Here is a 25351-nt window from a genome sequence, read left to right as displayed (position 1 = left end):
GTTTGGTTTTCTCCCTGATGGTTGTGAGCCACCATGTGGTTGCTGGGAATTGAACTCAGGACCTCTGGAAGAGCAGTCAGTGCTCTTGACCGCTGAGCCATCCCTCCAGCCCTTCAAATAACAGTTCTTAATGAAAAAAAAATGTGCGTCTTTTCTCGAACATAAAGTACTTTTTACAAAATCTGTGAGGTGTACATCCTTCGTTGTGGATGTCACCAGAAATTCTCTCAAGGACTTCGGTGCTCCCAAAAGGTCTCGAACCCCAGACCAGCAGGTGCTCAGGAATGTAGCTCACACTCCCCCTTACATTCTTACCCAGATGGCTTTGCGCTCAGTGAGAGTGGACCCTAAGGCTGTCCTGCTTACAGCAGTTGGCCAGAACTTTTAGTTTACTCCCTGCGGATATCTGCTAGACGTTCTCTTCCAAACCGGCAGACCTTTGCCCTGATTTCTGTGTCCCTTTTTGGTTGGACTTGGAATTAACTCATTCCCCATAAGCTGTATCCGACCACCCCACACACCAGCGTCTAGGCATGCCTTGGCTCTCCTCATTCATATCTGGCAGCTTCAGAAATGACCTCTTTCATTTGGAAATGAGTTTAAATCAAAACTTTCCGTAGTTGTCTGGTGGCCGAAAGCGTTGTTGTCTTGTGCTGCTTGGTGGCCAAAGCATCAGAGGACCATGCCACAGCCTCTCGCTGCGAGGGTAGAGAAAGTGGGCGGAGAGGAGGGAGCCGAGGAAGGGCGGAGGTCACCCAGCCCTCCAGCCTGCCAAGGCTGGGAGCATCTCTAGGTGCTCTGGAGTCCAGGACACAATAGGTCCTGCCTGTGATTCAGCGCTCAGAAGGGTCCTAGGGAGGCGGTGGAACCAGGGGTTGCGGCTGCGCGGGGCTGGTTGCGCCATGGAACACCGGGCTCCGCGCTCTTCTGCTCCGGACACAGCCACTCGATGGCCCAGGATGCCGAGGTAACAGCAACCCCGTGGCTGCATTCCCACAGCCGGATTCCCACGGCCTCTGGATTCTCCAGCCGGACCCAGGGTTGATAAACTCCTGTGGCGACAGCCGCAGAGGCCCCGCTGGAGAGCACTATAGGCTGAGATTGGCAGGGATTTTGGACTCAATTCGCGGTGTGTTGTGGGGAAAGAGGGTTTGGGGGCTTCGCTGTAAGGATGGGGTCAGTAGCAAGGATTTCCCCCACCCCCAGGAGAGAAGCAGGCACAGAGGGCTACCCCTTTCTTTCCGTGGTGGCGGCACTTCACGGTCCCTACCCCCGCTGCGGCAGACCTTTGGCGCCCCCCAGGGTGGGAGGGAAAAGAACTCTTTGGAGTTTGAGGAATTGCAAAAAGTTTCGGCAAGTTGGTTAGGTTTAAGGCAATGTTGCAAGCTGAGGCCCCTTGGGGGTGTGGGCTCTGTAACTGGCAAAGTCAACTGTGAGTAAGACACCGAGGGGGCAGCCAACCTCTTCCCTCCAGGCACCTAAAGCCACTGTGCTGTCAAATCCCCAGCCTCCGGGAAAGCTGCTCTGGGAAAACAATCGAATTATCTAGTGGTGGGTGGCTGTGGTCCTGAAGCTAGCGTGAATTTAGGACTCAACACATTAGGGACAAAAAGAAAAAAATCCAAACAGCAAACAGAGCGGTACTTCTCACTGGAGGTTACAGTAACCTGACAGCGTGTTTCAGGACAAGCTAGTGGGGGTGGGGGTGGGGGTGGGGGCTGCTCTCTCCCCTCCTCATCTTGCACAGGGATTTCGCCTCAATGCTCTTCCATGAGACAAATTGTAACGTGTGTGTGTGTGTGTGTGTGTGTGTGTGTGTGTGTGTGTGTGTGTGTGTGAGAGAGAGAGAGAGAGAGAGAGAGAGAGAGAGAGAGAGAGAGAGAGATATTGATTCTGTCTGTTGTCCTCATGACCCTGGTTACATGACCAGCAGGTGGATCACCTACTTGGGAGTGAATGTCTCACAAAGAACACGATCCTAAAGGATTAGTTATTTAAATTGCCATGTTTTAAAAACTTTATTGGATTGAAATCTAATCTTGTTAGTGCTTTAGTAAGACCTCAAATGGTTGGAGATGTCAGCAGGACACATCAGGATGGTTGTTCTGTTTTGTTTGTTTTCTTGAGATTGCTCTTTCTAGGGAAGTGAACTGACAGGAGTCCGCTTGGGTGGTATCTCTACCTGGAAAGAGAAAAACAGAACTAGGGAGCAGATGCACACTGTTGTCAGACTTCTGCAACCTGACTTATGATAGGCTGGGCAAACTCATCCCACCCCAGGGTGCTGAGGCACTTGGCTCTAAATGTCAGATGACTGGCAATTGGGTCGTTCTGATTCCTGTCCTGTGTGCTGCAGATGTCTGCACTTCGAGGCTGCACAGTCGTGACAGAGAGATGACTTGAGGGGGACGGCGTTTATCTCCACAACGATGTCCATAAACAGTTCCAAGCAGCCGGCGTCCTCTGCAGCTGGACTCATCGCCAACACGACTTGCCAGACGGAGAACCGGCTTTCAGTGTTCTTTTCAATAATCTTCATGACGGTGGGGATTGTATCTAACAGCCTGGCCATTGCCATCCTCATGAAGGCATATCAGAGATTTAGACGGAAGTCGAAGGCTTCTTTCCTGCTCTTGGCTAGTGGCCTGGTGATCACAGACTTCTTCGGCCACCTCATCAACGGAGGGATAGCTGTCTTCGTATACGCTTCTGATAAAGACTGGATCCGCTTCGATCAATCGAACATCCTGTGCAGTGTTTTTGGGATCTCCATGGTGTTCTCTGGCTTGTGCCCACTTTTCCTGGGCAGTACGATGGCCATTGAGAGGTGCATCGGGGTCACCAACCCTCTATTCCACTCTACAAAGATCACGTCTAAGCATGTGAAAATGATACTGAGCGGTGTGTGCATGTTTGCTGTCTTCGTGGCCCTGTTGCCCATCCTTGGACACCGAGATTATCAAATCCAAGCATCCAGAACTTGGTGCTTCTACAACACAGAGCACATCGAAGACTGGGAAGACAGGTTCTATCTCTTGTTCTTTTCTTCCCTGGGACTCTTAGCTCTCGGCATCTCATTCTCGTGCAACGCCGTCACGGGAGTCACACTTTTGAGAGTGAAGTTTAGAAGTCAGCAGCACAGGCAAGGCAGGTCTCACCACCTGGAGATGGTCATTCAGCTCCTGGCCATAATGTGTGTCTCCTGCGTCTGCTGGAGTCCCTTTCTGGTAAGAGCCTACAGTTTGCTGGTTTCTGCCTTCTTGGGTTTATCTATGTTCTGTGCATATAAAAGTTTGTTGCTGTTATGAGGGTTACTGGTCTAGAATGTCAATCCTTTAAATGCTAAAATTGACTTCAGGGCTCTGTTCTGGCTTAGAATTCAGTTGGGTTTGACCCACAGGTTTATTTTCCCATAAACCCCAAAGAAATGTGCTTCTGAACAAGTGTAGCCTTTCTCGCTTCCATGCAGGTTAGTGTCAAGTAACACAAACAGTAGTTTCAACATACCGGGTGTTACCTTCTAAACTGTTGATAGAATGAGTGGCTCTATTAGACCATTGGGCCAGGTAGGCTTTAATAGAAAGAGATACAGATTTGCCTCTGCAGTCAGAGGAGAACAGTTGGGTCATTCTTAGCATGTAAAGATAAAACTACAGCTTGCCAACTCTAGGGATGAACTGAGCCGATAGAGAGAGCTCAGCCGCTTCTGTGGGTAATGAAGAGAAAACATCACTAGTTTACGGCCGCTGGAGCAATGCGGACACTGGGGAAAGTCTGACGAGCGAGGGGATCAGACATCACCAGACATTCTTGAGAGTACAACTTTCATTCTTTTAAAAGCTCTGTACTCGGCAGGCACCTGTGACAGCCTGGTATTTAATCAGGAACGAAAGGAATTTTGTAGTAGAAGTGAAGCACTGCTATTCTCTTCCAGACAGAAGAAGGGAAAACTGTAAGGGAAGCCGTGACGTGACCCCAGTTCATTCACCAAATTCCCTTTGCGATGAGAGTGACGATAGCATGCAATTAAAGAGCAGAGCCACCCTCCTGTAGGAGGAAGGGGAGTGTCAAGTGGGTTCAACCTTTGCTGCAGTGGTGGGGAAGCAGGCTGGCATCCAGAGGTGAGCATCTAGGTTGGACCGACCAAGGTCGAAAGAAGGCAGGAGGACAAGCAAAGTTGGATATAGAGGCTGTGCTATGGATGGCAGTCACTGAGGAGGTCAGCTGCCGGTCTGTGAGTAATGTACTCTCCTGTGTCCCTAGCATGGCCACTGGCTGTCTGAGGATGGCAGCCTGCATTGCCTTCATATACAGCACAGGTGATCTCGATGTGGTACAAGGTTATGAGCATGACCCACACTCGGGAGCCAAGGGAAAAGATACCTTTGTTTTATAAAGGGGCTTCTTTTATAAATACTCGTTTGCTTTCATTTTATAGCATTACAATTTTAATTTAGTTTCTTATATTCTGTTATATCATTAAAAAAATCTACTCATGCTTTCCTTGCCCTGGCTAGGTAGAAGGATTCATGTAAGAGGGCTGGGGCTATTCATGACAATTGGGCTTTGGGAAGACGTGTGTCGTCAGTTTATGGGAGCTGTGGTGGATGAAGGCTGGAGTTTGATTTGCTCCTAGTAGTATAATGGTTTAGTTGAAGGACAAAAACCAGATCTAACATTTTGAACTCTACCAGTGTTAATTTTGAGTGGTTTAATTTAAATTTATGATACTTGGCATGAGGAACTGCTTAAAATTTTAAACTAATGTGGTTTTTCGAAATACAAAATGGGGTATTGTTTCATTAATACTTCAGCAGTTTTGGAGGTAAAAATGAAAAGAGCGGGGTGAGAATGTTAAAGAAACTTTGATGGTGAAGGACGAAGTTCATGGCTCCTAAGGGCCCTGCAATCAGTGTGTTATAGAAGGAACCATGATTCAGACAGCAAGATGGTCATGGCCGTGGGTGTGTGTTGATCTGTATTCTTAATCACTGTGAGCATTCCCTTTACATCTGGCTTTTGACTTTGAGGAACTGTAGTGAAAGATTAGCTCCAGTAAGACTACAGAGGAAGTGAATTCCAGATTCTTTTCAGGAATGTGTAAAATTTACATGTTCTCTCTCTCTCTCTCTCTCTCTCTCTGAAATTTTGGTTTCTTTTATTGATTACATAGATAATATGATGCAATTTATATTTCAAATAAGTTTTAGTGGCATTCTTTTTTGAGATCTTTTCCCTTTCATCCTCCTCTTCCCCTTCCTCCTCCTCTTTCTCTTCTCCTTCCTTTTCTTCCTCTTCCTCCTCCCCTCTTCTTCCCCCTTCCTTCTGAATGACATACAAAGCAGCAGATTTTCCTGGGGCACTTTCTTTCCTTTCTCTTTAGGAGTTATTGGTATACTTACGTGTCATGTCTGAAATGCTTTTCAGTGTGTAAATTCCTTCTGTGTTGAGTGCATAGGCAATTTAACTGTGTTAAGTACACAGCTGCCTCTCAATTGGCTGATATTATGAGTTGTTTCAACATTCTAAGAGTTCTGTCACAAAAATACCAACCAACCAGAGCTCCCAGGGATTAAACCACCACCCAAAGAGAACACAGGGGCAGACCCATGGCTTCAGCTGCATATTTAGCAGAGGATGGCCTTGTTGGGCACCAGTGGGAAGAGAAGCCCTTGGTCCTGCCAAGGCTGGATGATCCAGTGTAGGGGAATGTCAGGGCAGGGAGATGGGAAGGGGTGGGTGGCTGGGTGGGGGAACACCCTCATAGAAGAAGGGAGAATGGGGATGGGATAGGGAGTTTATGGACAGGAAACCGGGAAAGGGAATAACATTTGAAATGTAAATTAAAAGTATTCAATAAAAACCTGAATATAAAAACAAAACAAAACAAAACACAATTGCCAGTGACTTGGAAAGATAGAATCAGAAAAAAAAAAAGTTCTGCCAATGTATGATGATGTCAAGTGTCTGCCGTGCATCCCATTCTGGCTTGTAATCATGGTGTATTTTACTTTATGGAGGAGGAAAATGGAATTTGCTTTTCTCAGGAATTGAGATTTAGGAGTCAAGAATAACTATTGCATTTGTTTAAAATATAACTCACTAGTAACATTTAGGTTTTGCCATATCTGTATTTCATATTTGTAAATACGATTAACTCAGATAAATTCACTCAATTAAAATTCCAGCTGACAAATGGAGACCCTACACTAGGCTTTTAGCTTAGGGTTCCTTACAGGAACAAGCTCACGGCAAGCTCTGGGAGTCAAACAATTGTAAAACAGTCTTTCAAGCTACGTTTACCTGGAACTCACCAGGCGGAGCAGGCTGTCCTTGAACATCTGGTGATCTTCTTGCCCTGTATGTGAGTGCCCACTATGCCCAGCTTCAAGTAACAATTAATATTTTGGTTTTGCCTTTATATATACAATGATGCCTTTCTATGCTCTTTTCATAGAATGTGCAACTTTAAAAGGAGTTTCCTGTAACTACTATGCATATTTCTCCAATTTGGTAGGGCAATAAATACTTGTTGACTGGTTGATTGAAACCTAAGTAGGATGAATGTCAAGAGATTGGAAATGATTGACCAGAATGGGTTCTGAGTTTTGAAGGTACAAGTTAAGCAAATACTGAAACCAAATGGTAAAATTTTAACATTTCCCAGGTCAGCACCTGTAGAGTAATGAAATGTTGAAATTCAGCAATTTCTCTGTAGAAGGCTAGGCGTTTGTTTTATGATTTCTTCAGAAACAGACAATAATTTTAAATGAAGGAAACAGTATCTGAGGAACAAAATGATTTCCTATGTAATTGAGTTTACTCAAGAAATGTGTTCTTTTATGTACGTAGAATTGAATATAGATTTTTCACAGGCTGTAACTCTTATGTAAATCTTTCTAGTCACCTTTGTAGCTAAATATTTAATCTCTAGGGTGATTATCAGATACAGATCCATTGGGCATTAGGTTAACTTTGACTGAACTTGCTAAGGTGCCAGTACTGTACTGACCGGCTGTTATAGAGTAAGTAAGCAATGATGGGAATGGAAGGCTCTATCCTGTGGACATTAGGTTGAGACCATTCTCTTTGGGAGGCTGATGCTCTCCATCATTTAAAAACACTCAATAGAATCTCTACATATCTGTGCCCTTGTTTTAGCACTAAAGGATGATAGATGGATACACATCTATAAGTGTTAAGGGGAAAGAATATAGGAAAATCCATAAACATGTTCTGGAGCTTGGTCAAACATTTCTAATCTTTTGACATTTTGTGTACATGACAGTCAACCAATACTATGTGTCTAAATCTGTGCATATAGCATGGGTTTGTGTATAAATAGTATATACTATACATATATATATATGTAAGGTTAGTGCATACATGTATGTCAGTGTGTGTGTGTATGTGTGTGTGTGTAATTAATGACACACATATACACACACAAATATATATACACAAATATATATACACACAAGTACCCTTGGGGGCCAGAAGAGGGCATCAGACTTTTTGGAGCTGGAGTTACAAATCGTTGTGAGCAACCTGACATATGTATTGAGAATTGAACTCTGATTCTTTGGAAGATAATCAAGTCCTCTTAAATACTAAGTCATCTCTTTAGTGCCATATGTATTTATAGACATATAAAATATACATTTGCATCTATGCATATATATGCACACAGAGAGATTATACACAATTGTTGAATTATTTGCAAATTTAAAGATATTAACTAGTGCCCTCTTAGGTCTGACCATGCCAAATAAGAGGGATCCCACTGAAATGAAGAGCTAAGTGACCTCTCACTGTGTTGTTTTATCACATGGATTGCTGCTGACTTTTGTTGTCTCAGCTGCTTCCCATCCTAAATGTCAGGGTATCGTTGTTTGGAATATGGGAGTCACAGTGTTGTTCCCTGGCAGGATCTATGATTCCAGGGTTCCACTTCTGTAAAACTACTCAACAGCTCAGACACACACCATTGGCAGTTCCTTAAGGCACAGCTTGACAGCAAGCGCGCTGTGTGGGCAAACTTTGAACTGCACATGCAGTAGCTGACATGGTCACCTGACTGTGGGAGGTACAGAAGTGGACTTGAAATCTCTAGGGGCACAGTCCTCTCTTGGGCCTTGGCGTGCTTGCCTGAGCTCACCCCTGATGTTCCTGTAGCGCTCACACTGTTGTCCTGTTGTTCAAATGTTACCTCTTCTAAGCCGTCTTAAAAATTATCATGTCTCAACTCCTCTCTTCTATTCCTCTGCTTTATTTCCCTCAAAGCACTCACAAGTGTGTGCTATTTCTTAGTTTGTCTGCTGGTTGCTTGCATTTCGCCTCTTGCATGAAAGCTACAAAGAGGTAGGGGACCTTGTTTATTGCTATATCCTCAGTCCCTAGCCTTGTGTTGGGCCTGGGGTTGGTTTCTATAGTAGGTGCCAGCCAAAAGTCATGCAAAATAAGGCTTAATGCATGACTGTTTTGTCTCATCTTGCATTTTGTGTGTGATCTTGTTGGTTTTGGACCTCCAGTTCGTGATTGGGATTGAAGGAGAAAAACTTCCCTCTGAAAGTTCCCAAGTAACAGAGCCTGCAAAAACCCTGGCCATTCTGAAGCTTGAATCTGAGCTAGAATTTAAGACCTTGTCAGAATTAGAACCGTCTTATAGACAAACTAGGTTTGGGATTTTATTTTTCCATTATTACAATAATCTATCTATTTGTCGTTTCCTCAGTTAGTCTCAGCAAGTGGATTGTGGTGTTGTGTCCTATGGCATTTGTGTTCTAGTTTCTAAACATGGGGGGACATTAGTCAGCATGCATCCAAACGACAACACCACCACCACCACCACCACCACCACCACCACCACCACCACCACCAACAACAACAACAACAACAACAACAAGGACATAAACCAAGCATTGAATGGGAAGTTTCAAAGCAAAGGAAAATGTTAAGCAATAAAAATGTATTACATCTCCACAGTTTTAGCATTGTCTGTCTCTTTACAAACCCTCCAATTATATGTGTGGGAGACTTGCCAGGGGGTGAACAGAGGAAAATTACTTTGAATAAACAGTTCCAGATGCTGCATGTTCTGTGCCATAAAATGAAATCTTTAAATGTTGAAATTCTTCTAAAATTGAACTTGGCAATATCATGTCTCTACTGGATGATTAGATCAATATGTTTGTGTATAATATTTGTCTGTCTATCCCTATCTATCTATCATCTATCTATCTATCTATCTATCATCTATCTATCTATCTATCTATCTATCTATCTATCTATCTATCTTCCTACCTACCTACCTCTACCTACCTACCTACCTAATTTCCTACTTATATCTTGATTTATATATTTTTGAGGCAGGTATTAACTATCCTACCTGGCCCTGAACTCATTATGTAGCCCAAGATGACTTCAAACTTTTGTCTTTCTTTCCTGAGTTCTAGAATTACAGGTGTAGACTCCCACCCCTGATTTATACAGTGCTGGAGATGAAATCTAAGGCATCGTGTGTGCTCAACAAGCCCTGTGCCAACTGAGTTATGTTCCCAGTGTATAGCAAGACTAGAAGACTGGACACATTTTATATTTAGAAATCACTTCTCAGAATAACTAGACAGATTTTTTTTTTTTGGTGTGGATATGGAAGCACCCCATAGAAGCAACCCCTTAGGATGGGTATTGCTGGGGACTATTTCCTTCAGCTGAGGGCTACCTTGCCCACCATTGTGACACTGTCACTGTCTGTGTTCATTCTCTATAGTAATAGATAAACATGAGAGTGAAAAACTCTGCTCCTTGTCTCATTTGGGAATATGTCTTCAGGATGCTTCCTGCTTCCAGGTTTGCTGAGGTATCTTCAGTGGGATTCCCTCATGGTTTCTTGACAGCTTGGCCTCTGCCTGGTCCTGCTAACTGCACCGTGCCACACTTCAGAACAGTGTTCAGGGTACAGACCTCCAGTTCAAAGCTAATTGCCTGCAGGGTTTGTCTTGGGATAGGGATTCATAACCGTTCATGCCTTACCTACCTGTCAAGCACATTGCAGATTGAAATAGGACCAGGCAAACATGTCACCCTCTCAACTTGATTGAGAAGAATAACATTTTTCCTCATGGGAAAATCTATCCAGTGAAGGTTGGTTAGTTAAAGAGAAGACAACGCTGGGATGGGAAATTACCCCCCAAAAATGAATTGATTAAAATGATCATGGTGGTCTGGAAGATTTTTTATTTTTTAAATCTTAAGTTCATTTATTCTTGGCAAAAAAAATTTCTTGTTTTCAAGAAGAAAGACATAAAAATGCTCAAAGATGTCATAGACATGGAGACAACACTTACAAAACATTGCTTGAACCATTCAAGGATAAACAAATCACAAACATGTGCATCGTAGTTTTATGCTCATGGGTGTTAAAGTCTTCTGATTTACTGTGTGGGCTTTTCATTAAGCCTCCATACATTTAAGGTATAATTAAAGATGTGAGTGTTTCCAGGTAAGTTTATGTGCTTGGACTTAAGTGAACAGGAGGTACATGAAATGCGGTCACATCTGTGTTTGGTTTGGAAGGTGTTAACAGCCACACGGATTTGTCCTGGCATAACTATATTGTTTATCTGTGTTCAGGAAGGAATGAGAGAAATTTGTCTTTTGATTCTTGTAAACATAGTTTTCAAAGCTGGTGCAAACTTGTCCCTCCGTGTGTTCTCTGACCTGCCTATGAGGGTGTGAATCCCGCAGTGGACTGGACGCAGTTGTGGTTTATACAGAGAGGGAGGCGGTTTCTTCACTCCCCCTTGCTATTGAATCCCCAAATAAAAACCAGAGGGAGTGAGTTGTGCTGTGATGCAAATGGGGACAGAGACAATGGATTCTTTAGAAGAAATCGTCCTAGCGTTTTGAGCATTGTTGTAAATCAAGCATACCCTTGAGAACAGTTATTTAGAGCACATGCAGGGAGCAGGGCTGTCATCCCTTGCACCTCAGCTATGACCTTGGAGTTACCCTACGCTGATGTTGTAAATATGGGAACTGATTGCAATAATTATACTTATTCAGAGGTATTATTGAATTAAATAATTTCACTTTCCTAAAAGCTGTAACAGAGAAATTGGCACATAATAGAATACAACACAAAACAAACAAACAAACAAACAAAAACCTTCTATAAAACTGTTACCATGTTTTTTTCCTCACCATCCTAATTAAATTAACTATGTTTAGTTCAGATGTTTTGTATGTTCCCCCTGTCATCATCAAGAAGGGCTGGCTAAGTTATAGAGGGAAAGAGTAGACGCTTATAGTTTCAGAAAACTCTCTTTTTTTTTGTACATTTTTATTGTTTCTTGTCCTTATTACAGATTCTGGTCAGAAGTAGATGGTGCTTGTTAATCACAAGTATCTTGCTCCAGTTTGAATACTGTTTCTTATTCTGTAGGTAATGAACCAAGTTAAAATTAGCAAAGATCGCTGGGACTATCACAAGGCATCATGCTTGGGGCTGTGAGTAGGGCCAGGAGCAAATGAACTCCTTTCCCAGAGAGAGGGGACAGCTCAGATGACAAACAGGCTGTGAGGCTTTTGCTCTTGATGAGGTGAGTGCAGTGGGTTAGAGCTTGCTTGCCAGCCCTCTTTCCTCCGCTTTCGGCCATGTGGTTGGAATGACTGATTCACATACAAGTGGGTATCTCAATAGTACCTACCTTATAGGTCTGTGGCAAAAACTGGATGGATTAGTGGGTGAAGTTATTATGCTTTCATTTTTATATGGTAACTTTGTCTATGAGGTCATCAAAAAGGACTTTAATTGTACCTGGTAAATGAAGTGAGTGTTCCAGCAGGAGTTGTCCCTTCCTCTGGGGAGGTGCACTGGTATTGATTTACTGATTCGGCACATTGCTGTTGGGCACTTATCATGTGGCAGGTACTGTTTCTGAGAATATCATTCACTATGGCTCAACTGTTCATAAAGTTTATGGTCACAGGCAAGGGTACTTGAAGAAATTAAAAAAGACATGTGTCAGAAGTTGAAATAAAGTAATAGCAGGTGTTCTGATGTGGATGTTGGAGGATGAGATCACCTTTGACAATTCGTACAATGAAAAAGTGTCCAGAGAGCATCGTTTAGAAAGAAAAGTTGGCATGCAAACCCAAACTCAAGGCATGGAAGTGTTCATGCCAAAAAGGGAAGATGATAATAATGGCTATAGATAGAAGAGTGTGCATTTCAGACAGTGATGTTGGTACAGGTTGTCACAACATTAGAATACAGTAGATAGAGGAGAATTAATATTTTTAATTGAAAATATTCTTCTCTCATACAATACATCCCAACCACAGTTTCTCCTCCTTCCATTCCTTCCAGCATGAGTGTTCAGTGAATTAATATTAAGAGTTTTGTTTTTTCAAGTAATGAATCATTACTAGAACAATTAAATCAGATAATAAATATTGAATGATTAAATTAATATTTCATAAATCATTGGATCAGTGACATGACACAGGATGGAGAAGATACTTAAGATATTGGTGAGAAGGCACTGCAAAGTTTCTAGTGCTTTCTAAGCATGCAAGTTAAAAACATCTTGGAAAAGACTAGACATAGAAAAATAATTTAGATTTCTACGAATTTTAATAATAGAAATTTTGTGAAACCAAAAACTTACCTGGCCTTTCATTTATTCACTAAGTCCTCCATTGGCCAGTTCTTTGTTGAGGGGAGACCTGGGTGTGTCCCGGGTAGAGGGCAGAGAACCCCAAACGAGAAAATCTCAGAGAACAATTGTCACGAACTCTCAGAATTGAACCTCCTAGCTCCTTCATAGGCTATGCTTTGCCTAGCATGCCCAGGGTCGCAGGTTCAACCTCCCAGCCCTGACAAAATACTTACACCTGTATGTAATGATAATAATTTCTAATCCATGACTATCATCTGTCTAATAAATGGAATTGTTGCATATGAATCCATCTCTAATAAGGGATGGACATAACAATCTCTATTTTCCTGAATCTGCTCAGAACGAGCCAGGAGGTTAACTTCTCCGTGGCACTGCAACCCCAGGTAGAGCACAAGCATGCATGACTGAGGACTAATCACAAGTTGTAGCAGCTACAGCAGAGGTGGCTAGCAGCTGTTATTATCATATGGTCGCCATCATGTTTTCCACATTCACATCAAGGATCAGGACCAGGAGCAAGGAAGCAAGTGAGAAGTGAACTCATGGCTAAGAGGTGGGGGGTAGGGGTGGGGATAGAGGGCAGACAAGGCTGTGAGGGCTGATGATGTGTGGGGTGAAGTCTGCTTTGAGCTCTGTTAGTGAGGCCATCCTTCACCTCAACAGTTGACATCTTCTCTTTGGAGAACAGTTTCATATATTGCACCTTCTTAAGATACATAAAACATTGTGAAAAAGAAAGTTAATGAGTTAGGGTCAATTTTCATAAATACTGCTTACCCAGGGAACCCCTTAGCACTCTGGATACTGCCTTCTAATCAGCTAGCATGGGTGTGTGTTACTGTAGGTCAGTGACGCACTAAAAGATTCTTCGTTCCATCACTGCTGTGCAAGGCATGTGTATTTTTTTAAGTGTTTTTCAAGAACTCTTTGGGCATCAAGGAACAAATAATTCTGACATTTAAAAACTTAGAAAGTCAATTGTATAAAAGGAATTTTTTAAAATATTTACTGCCATTTAACTTAGTTCTTTTCTTTGTAGAGAGGAAACTGATCAATTTCTTCTGTGGTTAATGTCTTTTGCTTGATTTGTAGGCGGTGATTTCCAAAGAATAAGCTGATGTGACAATATTTGTCTCACTTCCTTATCTTTATCGGTATCGTCAATGTCTATATCTACATTCATATCTATAACTTAATCTGTATGAATAGATCTATACACACAATGTACCGTGCTTGGATTATAGACACTCATAGCTGAGCCTGATTGGATTCTAGGCACTCGTAGCCAGGTCTGCCTGTTTTCTGCAGCTTTGGGCCTCATGATTCCAGAAAAAGCACTTTTACCACTAGTCATTCCCCAGACCTGTGTTTATGTTTTAAATACATTTATAACTTGATTTGGTTTGATTTAAAAGTTAATAATCTGAGTTTTATTTTTAATAGGTAGCCACTTATTTCCAAATTACTAGTCACTTTTTTTTACCTGTCCTATATATGGAATTGCTTGGATCTTTCAAACCTATCAGCCAATTCTATCTGTCTGTCTGTCCCTCTGTCTATCTATCTATCTATCTATCTATCTATCTATCTATCTATCTATCTATTTATCTGAGACAAGGTGTTCCTTTGTGGCTCTGGCCATCCTGGGATTCTCTGTGTAGACCAGGCTGGCCTTGAACTCACAGAGATCCACATACCTTTGCCTGCCAAGTACTGGGATTACAGGTGTGCGCCACTGTGCTCAGCTATTTATCCATCACATGCATCTTTTTACCCTTTTCTTCACAAAATTCTACACAAATTGTGTGAAGAAATTTGGTGCCCTGTTTTTATCATACTAGTCGTATTTTGAAATTCAGTCATAATACTTTCCTGTGAGGTGTATGTAGAAACAGCATGGATTAGATGAGAAACCTTTCTTCATAGGATTTTACAGCTGGAGTTCTTAGTGTACAGCCTCTGTTCCCATCCTGGCCCTTGTTAGCCTGTGTGGCAGCTATGACTGCCTTTATCATACCATGAATAGCCTGGGACTGGGTTACTGTCCCCCACAGAATGCCAGGGCTTTCTCTACACTGCAGAGCTGTTTCATGGTTTGTGTGGTCCCCTCTCCCTGCCTCTGAGACCTTCTCCACTCTCTGCCCTCCCTTGGCAAGGCCAGTAGACATGTAAGGTGCCACTAATTGGTCATGTTGATGGAATCAGGACAAGAAGAATGAATCACTTGACCAGAGAGGTCATCGTTTCTCAAAACTCGTATTTCTTACAATATTATGTATAAATAATAAAAACTGATTTATAATGCCAAATTGATTTAATATGTGATTTTTGCCACTGCAGTCATTTTGTCTGTAAGATGTTGGAATGAACAGCATAACCACATTTTACTGAGTTAATTTTCAGACAGTCCTGGGCTGTCTTTGTATTTGGGTATAGACATTCCTGCAATGCATCTTTCAAGCAGAACTGGTCAGGATTTTCTTCCTCTTCTCTCTTCCTTTCAGGGTCTTTTGGTTGACTTTTGAGGGTGGGAGCAAGAAAACCAAACATGACCAGAAACTTCTGATTCCTACATGGCTGCAACTTTCCGTCCCCATTCGGCAGCCAGGACCTGCATTAGTTACTTTTCTCTGCTAAGTCAGAGAAATGTGAAAGTAAACTAGATGGTGGTCAGAGGGTGGGAGGGTGTAGATAAATCCAGTTTTAGACATTGATTTTCATGATCCTGGTACTAAACACAGTGGTCCCCAGTACCTGGAACTACCCCAATTCCTCTTGCAGTCCTGCCAGGGTTTGGGTTTCCTGTTGCTCAAGACCCGTGTATTAGTAAGACACTTCTGAGAATTTCCCTCCTGTGTAGCATACCCTAAGGGTAAATAAGAAATGTTCTTTTTCAGAAAGGCTTGGATATAATTGCTCATAGGAGGGCGTGGGGAAACTGTGTGAAGACCTCCACATCCCTCATTTTCTAGTGTATTACTTCCTTTCCTAATTGTAACTAAGAGAACAACAGATAGCTCCATCATTCCAGTGAACAGTGGATTCATCCCTGATGTAGTTTAGTATCATATGCTCATAACTATGTATTTTTGTATTTTTGAGAACAAACTTCAATTACAACATTTCTCTCTTTCCTATAATTTTAGCACCGGTAGCTTCTGCGGTTTTCTGGTATGTGGTCCGTTCTCCACATCCCTGAGTCCATCTCAACCCTTTGCCCTTCTTGGCCAAAGTTGGTGTACAGTATTGATAATTAGGTCATACCAATGAAAGTAGGGCAAGAATAAAGAACCGCCTTAAACCAGAGAAGCCATATCTATCCATGAATGAGAAAAGTGCCCGCCCTAACAAATGTTTAAGAAAAAAAACCTAAAGCTCTTATAGTCATTGGTAGGTTCTTACTTACATGGTATGTGGTGGTTCTTTCCCCCACCGAAAGCCTGGAGACAGCTGAGGCTGAGTCCTTCTTATTTCAAGGGAATATAAATAGCCACTATGCCAATGATGAAAAGGTCCAAACAATCCTAACTGTGCGGCAGGGGGAGGGCTCTGCTTCTCAGCGATGGACTTTCACACTTAGAGAAGGCTGATGTGAGAGCAGTGTCAAGGCCAACTTGCCAGAAGTGTTCCGGGGTGTGACTGAAGACAGTGATCTCTCCAGGAGTGAATTCTATGTGCTCTGTTGGCATTTCCCTAATTATTCAAGTCCGATCTGTCTCCACAAGATAAACGTTCACAGAGCAAAGCCTGTCTGCCTATTCAGACTAGGCTGGTATCCTGTACTGTTGATCTAGAAGATCGTTTTAGGTATGGCTGAAGCAGTGGCAGATAACAAGGATGACACCGTCCCTTGTCTCGAACACCTCCCTTGACTTAGAATGGCATTAGGAGACAGGCATCCTCTGCGCCCATTAAGATGGACCAGCTTTCTCTTGGACGTTTGGGTTTGTTATGATTGGTTCTCAAAAACAGCTCACCAGAGATGATTCATGTGTTAAACAGTGTAAGGAGACAGGAGGAAATCACTTAGAAAATATGCTTCATTTTGTTATGGAGCAAAGTCCTAGCATGAAGAAGTCCTCGGGAATTTCTTTGCTGCCGTTCTAGTCTTTACAGGGCCAAAGCCCTCTGAACACACTGTGCCTCAAAAGACGAAGGTCTCTCTTTGGAATGAACTTCACATTCCCTGCCCCTGGTCACTGTATGAGAGGAGAACTCTGGGACTCTCTGGACTGTTGACCTGGAAAAGGGTGATTTTAGGAACAGATCAATACAGTTTATTGAGTATTTTGAAAGCTAGCTGTTGAATAATATTTTTTCTTGCAGAATTTAAAAAAAACATCTTTTCATTGATAAAATTCCAGACTTACATAGGTTCATGTGAAAAAACACAAGGAGATTCAAATGTATATGTGTCAGATGAAAATCATTCTAAGAATATGCTACCTTGGGAGGAAGAGAGGTAGGAAGTTCAGGAGTTCAGGGTCAGCCTCAGCTACAAATTTCATTCAAGGCCAACCTGAGCTATGTGAGATCATGACTCAAAACAAACCAACCAACCAAACAATTAGTAACAAAATAACATATTACTATAGCACATTAAATTAAGTGAATTACTTATTTGAATCGCAATCCTGAAATTCTTAATTTGCCTTTCATTTCCTTTCCTGTATTCTCTATGAGACCTGTGCTGAGTATCATAGCTCACATTTATCTCACATTAGATAAAACAGATCAAATTTGATCTGTTCCTAGGGTGTTTGTTTTGTGACTGGCTGTCTCTCAAATTAGTAGAAACTCCCCAGTGACACAGCCAATGTCATCTGTTTCTTCTCTGCTTCCTTTGGTACCTCGTACATGGTTTGGAAAGGTCTAAGGAAAATACGGCTCATCTTTTAGAATCCTTTAATCTCAAGTATAATTAGTGAAGTAAGTAACACCCCCATGGCAATGGTTATTAAGTGTCCAGGATGCCACATAAAGATTTTGTTTGAAAATATTACTTTTTGAAAGACATTATAACTTTTTGAAATATAAAGCTGTCATTGTGGTGATTATTTCCCTTTGAGGTTAGTTTTGCTCTAAGAATTCGGAATTAATGAATGACTGAAGACGAGCCCTGAATGCTTGTCTTGTACAGTGTACACAGGCAAGCAGGCTCTAAGTACCTTGTAGACGCCAACCTGTTGAATCTTCCTTAGACACAGAGAACATTAATGAATAAAGTATTAGGGGAGGCTTAACCCAAAGAATGTAACAATTTACAATGTCTGCATTTAGTATCGTGAGCTATTACTCGACACAATTAACCATACATTGCATCTGAAATAGTAGTTGAAAATAAAATATCCCCAGATATAAGGCAATAGTATTCTGACACAAGGATTACACAAAGACCTTTATTTGACCATAATTTGTGGAGAAAAATAAATGTTATTAAAAGGAGTATTCATTTTGTATAATATTGTTACGCTAATGTAGGCCTGACTCTGGGAGTGTCTGAACAAATTTACTAAAAATTTTACTTAAAATAGTTTTAAAAAGCAATTTTCTCTTCTTCTTTATAGAGCAGGGCACTTCTTAGTTTCCAGTCTTCCCCTCCTCCATCTACACCGACCTCTAATTTACCTGAATAAATCTAAAAATTCCAAACTTAAAAATAGCTCGCCTTGTTAGTTGGCAATGACTATTAAAATCGCTCTTGATTTTGTAAGCAAACAGTTTGGCCTCTGAGAAACATCTTTACTCTTGTCATTGAAAGGTAAAAGCCCCACTCAGAGGTCACAAGTCCCTTCCATATGTTCACAGCAGACCCAGACCTCTCAGGCTTTGATTCAAAGCAGAGGGAGCTCTAAGGAGCCAGCTGTAGCACTTTGATTACAACCGAGCAAACTTTTGTCCTGAGGGCTTTGTCTCACCTTGAATGGAATGCTTATTGGCCCAAGTGCTTTGCAATGTCTGATGGCTTCCCAACGAGAGCAGCATGGCTTATATACTTCATGCCCAGACATGTCTGTAGTGGGAGGAGACCATAGCTCTTGGTATGTGTATGAGTGCCATGTGTGTACATGAGGAAGCCAGAGGAGGGAAGCTGGGCTATCTCCATCTTCTCCCTTTGAGACAGGATTTCTCACTGAACCTGGAACCAGGAGAGCGTCCAGTGAGACCCAATGATTCTTCTGTGTTCAACTTCCACAGTGTGGGGGTTTATAGGCACTCATGGCAACACCCAACTGCTCCTGTGAGTGCATGTACGTGCACATGTGTACTTGCATGTATGTCTACATCTGCACATGCATACAGTGCACCTCGGAGGCCAGAACACAGCACTAGGTCTCCTGGAGCTGGAGTACACAGAATTATGAAGCCCCTGACATGGGTTCTGGGAACTGAATTTGCAATAGCAGCACTCGCTCTTAGCTACCGAGCCGTCATCCCTCCAGTTCCAAGTTCTTGAGTTTTCAATGGATCCAAAGATAAGGCCTTACTGAAAATTTTCTATTTTCTTAAAAAAAAACCAGTGAAAACACACACACATGCATGCATGCACGTAATACATTTAAAAATATTCATTCACTTATTCAATAATATTTTTCTTAACGCATTGCATTTATCAGACAGTGTTTATTCACACTTGCTAGGACTGTGCTGATAAATGGTGGGAGTAGCTATTCTCTTGTGAAGGCTCGTCTTTTCTCTAGGTGTAGGTTGCCGAGGGTGTAGAGAGGGGCAGGGGATACATAAGCACACAGACTATCAGGAAGGTTTTCAAACAGTGGTTTCCCTGAGTGGGGGTGAGTATGGGGATGTTTTAGATCAGATGACCAAGGGCAGGACCCGATGCCTGCATGCCTACAAGTGTACAGCTATGAATGACCCTGGGGCTTTTCTAGGAAATCTTAGACTATTTCTGAAGAGAAAAAGGAAGATGGTGCTACCAAAAATTAGCCTGGGCATATTCTGGCTTGAGAGTCCCGTGTTTCTGAGCAGGCCGCTTCAGTCTAGCTTCTGCACTTGGGATGAAAAGGCTTGTACTCATTCCACGGAAACAGGAGACTCTGCACTTCCTCCTTGGGTTTTGTGTTCACTTACCACACATCTGTCACACTCACTATGTGCAGAGAGAGATCACACCACGTGGTTGCTGTCAGTGAACATCCCTGTCAGTGCTGACTCCATGCTTAAGGATTCACATAGTCCATCTCCGTGAGAGGACGAAGCTAGTCTCTTTGTCTGTGCTTCCACCTCTTCATCCATGAAGTGAGTTTCTATAGGCGAGCTCATGCTGTGTAATTTGCTTACGACAACTTCAGGCACCATAACCACATATCCTTTGACTGATTATTAAGAATCCATGTTTCATTCGGGTTTGAGTGTACACAGATAACAGTGGATAAGGGGCAATATGAGTTTTTACATATTACTTCATAAATAGCCAATAAAAGACGCTACCTGATCCTCACTGTGATTGTGGCAAAGGTTGCACTTTAGCCTCCAGGAAAACTCAGTGGTCAATGAAAAATACTGACCACATACCTACCAGACATGTTCACATGTGTGACATGGGCATATAAATATGACCAAAATAAGATCTTAACCGCAGAGGAATGTGTGGTTTATTTGCGGAGGTATGGGCAGAGCAAGTTATTTTAAAAGACCCATGAAATCCATGGTTTTTCAAGAAACTCATTTTCTGAGAATCCTCATCTACAGGGAATAGATACTGAGTTCTTGGCCACAGGCCTTGAAACTGGGCTCACATCGCCCCTGTTCTGTGAAATGAGTTCTTCCCTGTCTTCTCTTTGAGAAGGGCAGCCCTTACTTTCTGAGTTTTATTGTTAATTCATGAACCTTCTTTTCCTGCATGGGTTGAATGACCCCATAATTTCCTCACACATTCCTTCTCCAAACATAGCAGATGCCATCAGAAGCTCTCGCTATAGCCTGGTTCTTTTTTCAATAGGCATGTGCTTATTGAGCTCCACTCTTCTCTGAGGTGCCAACAGACTCCATTAATTTTCTGGACTTTGGACTTTTGGGGCTCAGGATTAGAGAGGTTTTGAAACTCATACTGACTACTGGTCAACCTAGCCAGGGGAATCTGGATGCTAATGTGCTTGATCTTCCGTATTAAGTAGTTTACCCGAATCTATAGCATCATCTCTTTATTTTCTATGCTTGTTTCTAGAGAGACTGTGTTGTTTGAAGGGAGGCTATTTTGTGGTATTATTTTCAAAGCCTCTCAGCGATACAGTATCTTCCACATAACTTCAGAGGAAAGGCTTGGCTTTCTGGTGTTGCAAACAATACCACAAGACTGGGCAACGTGATAGAAAGAATAACAGAATTAATATAGTGGAAAAGAGGGTGGAAGAATCAAGGACTCATGTTTACAAAGTCATTCAAGGAAGAATCTTTCCAATATTGGACGGCATCTCCAGGGCAGGGAGAGAGTCATTAGTGGTCTGCAGTGACGGCAGTGACGGGCTCAGGTCAGTGACTGTATGCTTCCGATTTGGAAGTGAGCATAAAACACATCCAAAGGTGTCTCTGTTGCCTGTCTCGAATGTGCTCACAATTTAAAAGTAATTTGACACTGAAAGCTCTTTGCAAGTTTATTTACATAGCTTAACTGTGATGAACCCTGTCAAGGTCCTGGCGAAGGACATTGGATCTTTTACCACTGTCTTTTGATTACTCCTTAGGGCCTGAGAATAGACTTCCTTTAACTTTGCCATTTTCCAGTCTGATGTCAGGTAAGAGCAAGGTTTCCAGAGCTCGTAGTTTGGGACAAGTCTGAGCTGATGTAGGGAGAAGCTACTGAGCTGTGGTTTTTGATCCCATCCTCTCAGGCAGGATAAGAGGGTCATATAGGCTTGCTGCCTTTCTTAACTTCCCCTTCTCCAGATCTGTAGTTCTGTACCTCTTCTGTGCTAGACCTCTTTGCTCCCTACAGCCTGTAATGAGTCATCTTAACCTTTGTGTTGTAACTGAGCTATTGGCTCCAGGAAAATTATTAAGTGAGAGAAAATATTCTTTCTTTAAAAAAAAGAAAAAAATGTGTGTGTGTGTGTGTGTGTGTGTGTTGTGTATGTTTATATATGTGCAACTACATGTGTGTAGGTGCATGTGGATATGTATTTACTTGTTTGTGGAAGCCAGAGTTCCTCAGATGTCATTCCTTAGATTCCATTCACCTTGCTTTTTAAGATAAAATCTCTCACATTTATATGCTGACCAGACAGCAAGCCCCATAAACCCACATCTCCTCCCATGTGCTTGGAGGGCCACGTGGGCTACCATGCTCAAGCTCTATGAGAGTTCTGGGAATCATGCTTACATGGCAAACATCTCAGCAGCCATCCTCCTGTACCTATACTCCAGAAATTCTTCATAACGAGACCAGATGTTTAGTGTTTATCTCTCCAGTGACTTCAAAGTGGAAAATGTAACACTCGGTTAACAACTGTAGAGTGTAATACTCTCGCTCATCTAGTTCCTCTACACAGCCCTCAGCTTCTCGTCCATAACTTGTCTCATCCTAACTTACTTGTGCTGATATTCCAAGTACTTTAAATATGACCACTGATAAGATTCATTGTAATGAACAAAGGGAGGGATATATGCTCATCAGATAACATTTAAAAAAATTAAAAATTTAAGTTCTTCTTTAAATTTTTTTGTTGTTGCTGTTGCTGGGACTGGAGCGATGACTCACCGGTTAACTTTTCTTAAGCAATGCTTGGTCTTCTAGAGGACTGAAGTTTGGTTCCTAGTACCCATGTTACCCAGCTCCCATCTGTCTATAACTCTAGTCCTGGAGATCTGAAGTTCTCTTTTGGCCTCTGTAGGCATCTACCTGCATGTGTACATACACACAGACAGACAGAAGGACAGATACACATAAAAATAATATTAAGAGATATTGTTCTTTGATTGGATCTCTGGATTATTACTGTTATAAATAGTATTTTAAGTGGGATTTTTATTTCTTATTATAGGATATTGCCAGTGTTGCTGGTATCAAGAAGTGTCTGATTGTTTCTAGGTTAGTAATTGTTGTGATTTGGGTATTGAATGCTATCTTTGCCCTGAATAAAGGTTTGCCAGTGAAGACTTTGCCTGTTAGAGGGCGGGGCCTCCTGGGAGCTCTTATGCTATTGGTCATATGACTTTGGCAGGTTAGTTTTTGTGGGATACTTTGTTCATTCCTTGAAAGAAGTGTACAAAGCCTGACACAAGCAGCTTACTGTCTTTCTGCCCTTGGTTTGAGATGGACTCAATCACTCACTGCTACATGGACAGCTGCCATTACCCTCTGCTGTGTCATGGAGACTCTGCAGCCAAAGTCCAGACACTGAAATCTTATGATGCCGTTGTATAAAGAAGTATTAGGGGTGGGGTGTGTTCCTTTGCCCCTCTCCGTATTATTGCCTGGAGGTATGGCCCCTCACTGTACTGTTTGCTGCTTTGCTAGGCATTAGCCTGTGAGCTTTCAGGAGCTTCCTGTCTCTGACTCCTCCCATGCTACAGTTACAGGAAGATGGCCATCCCAGCTTTTTATGTGGATGTCCAGAATTGAACTCAAGCCCTCACAGTTACAGAACAACTGTGCTCTTACCCCCTAAGCCATTTTCTTACTCTGAGACCCTCACAGACGCCATTTTTACATTTCCTTAAAGAACATTGCTATACTTTGGATCTTTCATGTACCCCAAAGGCCTGTTTATTGAAGGCTTTGTTCATGGTAAAAGCTGTGAGGGATGGTGGCTAGTAGAAGGACGTTAGATAATTGTAGGCTTGTCTTTGAGAGGCTCTTAGGACCCTTATCCACACTCTGTTCCTCTTTGCTCCTAGCTGTCATTAGGTGAACCATTTTCTCTACTATGGGATCTTACCATGATCTGATGTGTCATCAAAGGTCAAAAGTCTTGGTATGTAATAACCATGGACAGAAGCCTCTGACCCATGACCAGACTGTACCATCAACCATGAACTTAAATACTTCATGAAACTAGACTAAGGGTGGTATTCTATCACCGAATATTTTAGACTACATATAATCTGTGCACATTTACATTTACATGCCTATCTATAGCTAGGCATAGTAATAGGAATGGTTATTTGCTGAAAATTACATGGGCAAAGGCAAATTCGTTCAAGGATTTAATTCGACAAATTGTAATCTGCAAAATACTAGTGTCCAAGTTGAATTAAAACTAAAGACGATGAATTTTAATTTGCTACTCTGAAGAAAATTAAAGCACAGCTGTAGTGCATGGTGATACCCCCTGCCCCCAAATCCTAGCATTGGGAAGAAGAAATGAGAAGTAGAGATGAAAAGAAACTCAAGGCCAGCTTCGGCTGCACAGTGAATTAGAAGCCAGCCTTCATGACCTGAAACCTTGAGGAAACCAACGAGAAATAACCAAAGAGCAAAATCAAAATATAACTATATGACCCTAAAGTGGTTAGTCCAGACGCTAAGAACCAGAAAGTTACATTGTCTTATCACGGTTGCCCATTGAGTAGATGGACTAAAAAAATATTATAAACAAAGTTGTTCAAATTGCCCTGACTGAGAGAAAGGGCTGGTTCAGGAGCAGAAGCCGGTGGGGATTTTCTTTTTGACTATTCCTCAGTTATGCTTTAGAGTCAGGCGGACCTCATTTCTTCTCCTGACCCAGCTGTGCAATCCATTGTTCTACTTTCTTGTCTGCAAAGAGGATATAAAAATATTCAGTGAGTTGTGGAGAGTACATGTGGTCTATTAGCTTAGGATAGCCTTTTCAAATCCCTAGTTTCTCTGAGATTTATGGATGTCTTTTATTTTTAAAGGGACACCCACTTCATTAAGAGTTCCCATCAAATGACAAATGACTGTGCTAGAACTTAGAAAGGCTTTGGGCAGTTTTTTCAAACTACTGTAATGACAAACCACTGGGGCAATTGGAAATTTCTCTCTGGAAAAACATTCTGGTTTTCAGGACAGATGGTTTACTGAAACACCTTATTGGTACCGTCTGCTTTTGCCATAAAAGGCGTGTTGTAAACAGTCAAATAAAGTAGGCTTTGCTCATGAAACAACGGCTTTCTAACTCTTTGACCAACCTCCAGCTAGTCATTTTCACTGTAATTCATACACATGATCCTTGTGATTACTCTGGTTAAGCCATAAATGATAAACACTTCTTGATTGGGGTGAAAATATCTATGTCTATATTTAGAATATAAACTTTTTTTTATTAACTGTGGGTTGAATAGCAGTCATCATGTCTGGAAACCAGAATTCACAGAGCTATAAAATGCACGGTTAAAAGTAAAATGCCTCAGACTGTGGTTGGATGTATACCAGCTCTCTTCTTCTAAAGTTGCCTTTCCGCCTATTGAAGTTTTACTGTTGTCACTGCAAAGACAAACATGATGGAATACGGATTATAATTAGAATAATGAGCACTTCAATTAAATAGTAAAACCCAAGGTCCAACAATACCAATGTGAGGGGAAGAGGAAGGAGACTACCTAAATGAAAACCATACTGTTCACCATAGGGGGATATAAAGACACTTAAAAGAAGGGATTCCACACTTTTAGTTACAGCACTCAGGACACAGAGGCAAAACTAAGAGGCTATCTTGGTCTACATAGCAAGTTTTTAGGCCAGC

General features: G+C 42.0%; 1 protein-coding gene across 3 annotated transcripts in view; it reads left to right on the top strand.

Moving 5' to 3' along the window:
- Positions 1-348: 348 nt before the first annotated feature.
- The window catches only part of Ptgfr (prostaglandin F receptor), a 35828-nt gene continuing 10825 nt past the window's right edge, over positions 349-25351 (top strand). Inside the window, exons 1-2 of one of the 3 annotated variants that reach the window (XM_006233486.5) lie at positions 349-967; positions 2357-3227. In XM_006233486.5, coding sequence (XP_006233548.1) covers positions 2430-3227 — 798 coding nt within the window. In that variant the 5' untranslated portion in view covers positions 349-967; positions 2357-2429. The other 2 variants (XM_006233487.5, NM_013115.2) reach the window with 2 other exon arrangements.

The sequence above is a fragment of the Rattus norvegicus genome, chromosome 2 (genome assembly GCF_036323735.1).
Source record: "Rattus norvegicus strain BN/NHsdMcwi chromosome 2, GRCr8, whole genome shotgun sequence".
Classification (NCBI taxonomy): domain Eukaryota; kingdom Metazoa; phylum Chordata; class Mammalia; order Rodentia; family Muridae; genus Rattus; species Rattus norvegicus.
Note: the sequence above shows the minus strand (reverse complement) of the source record. Positions and strands in the feature narration are given on the sequence as shown.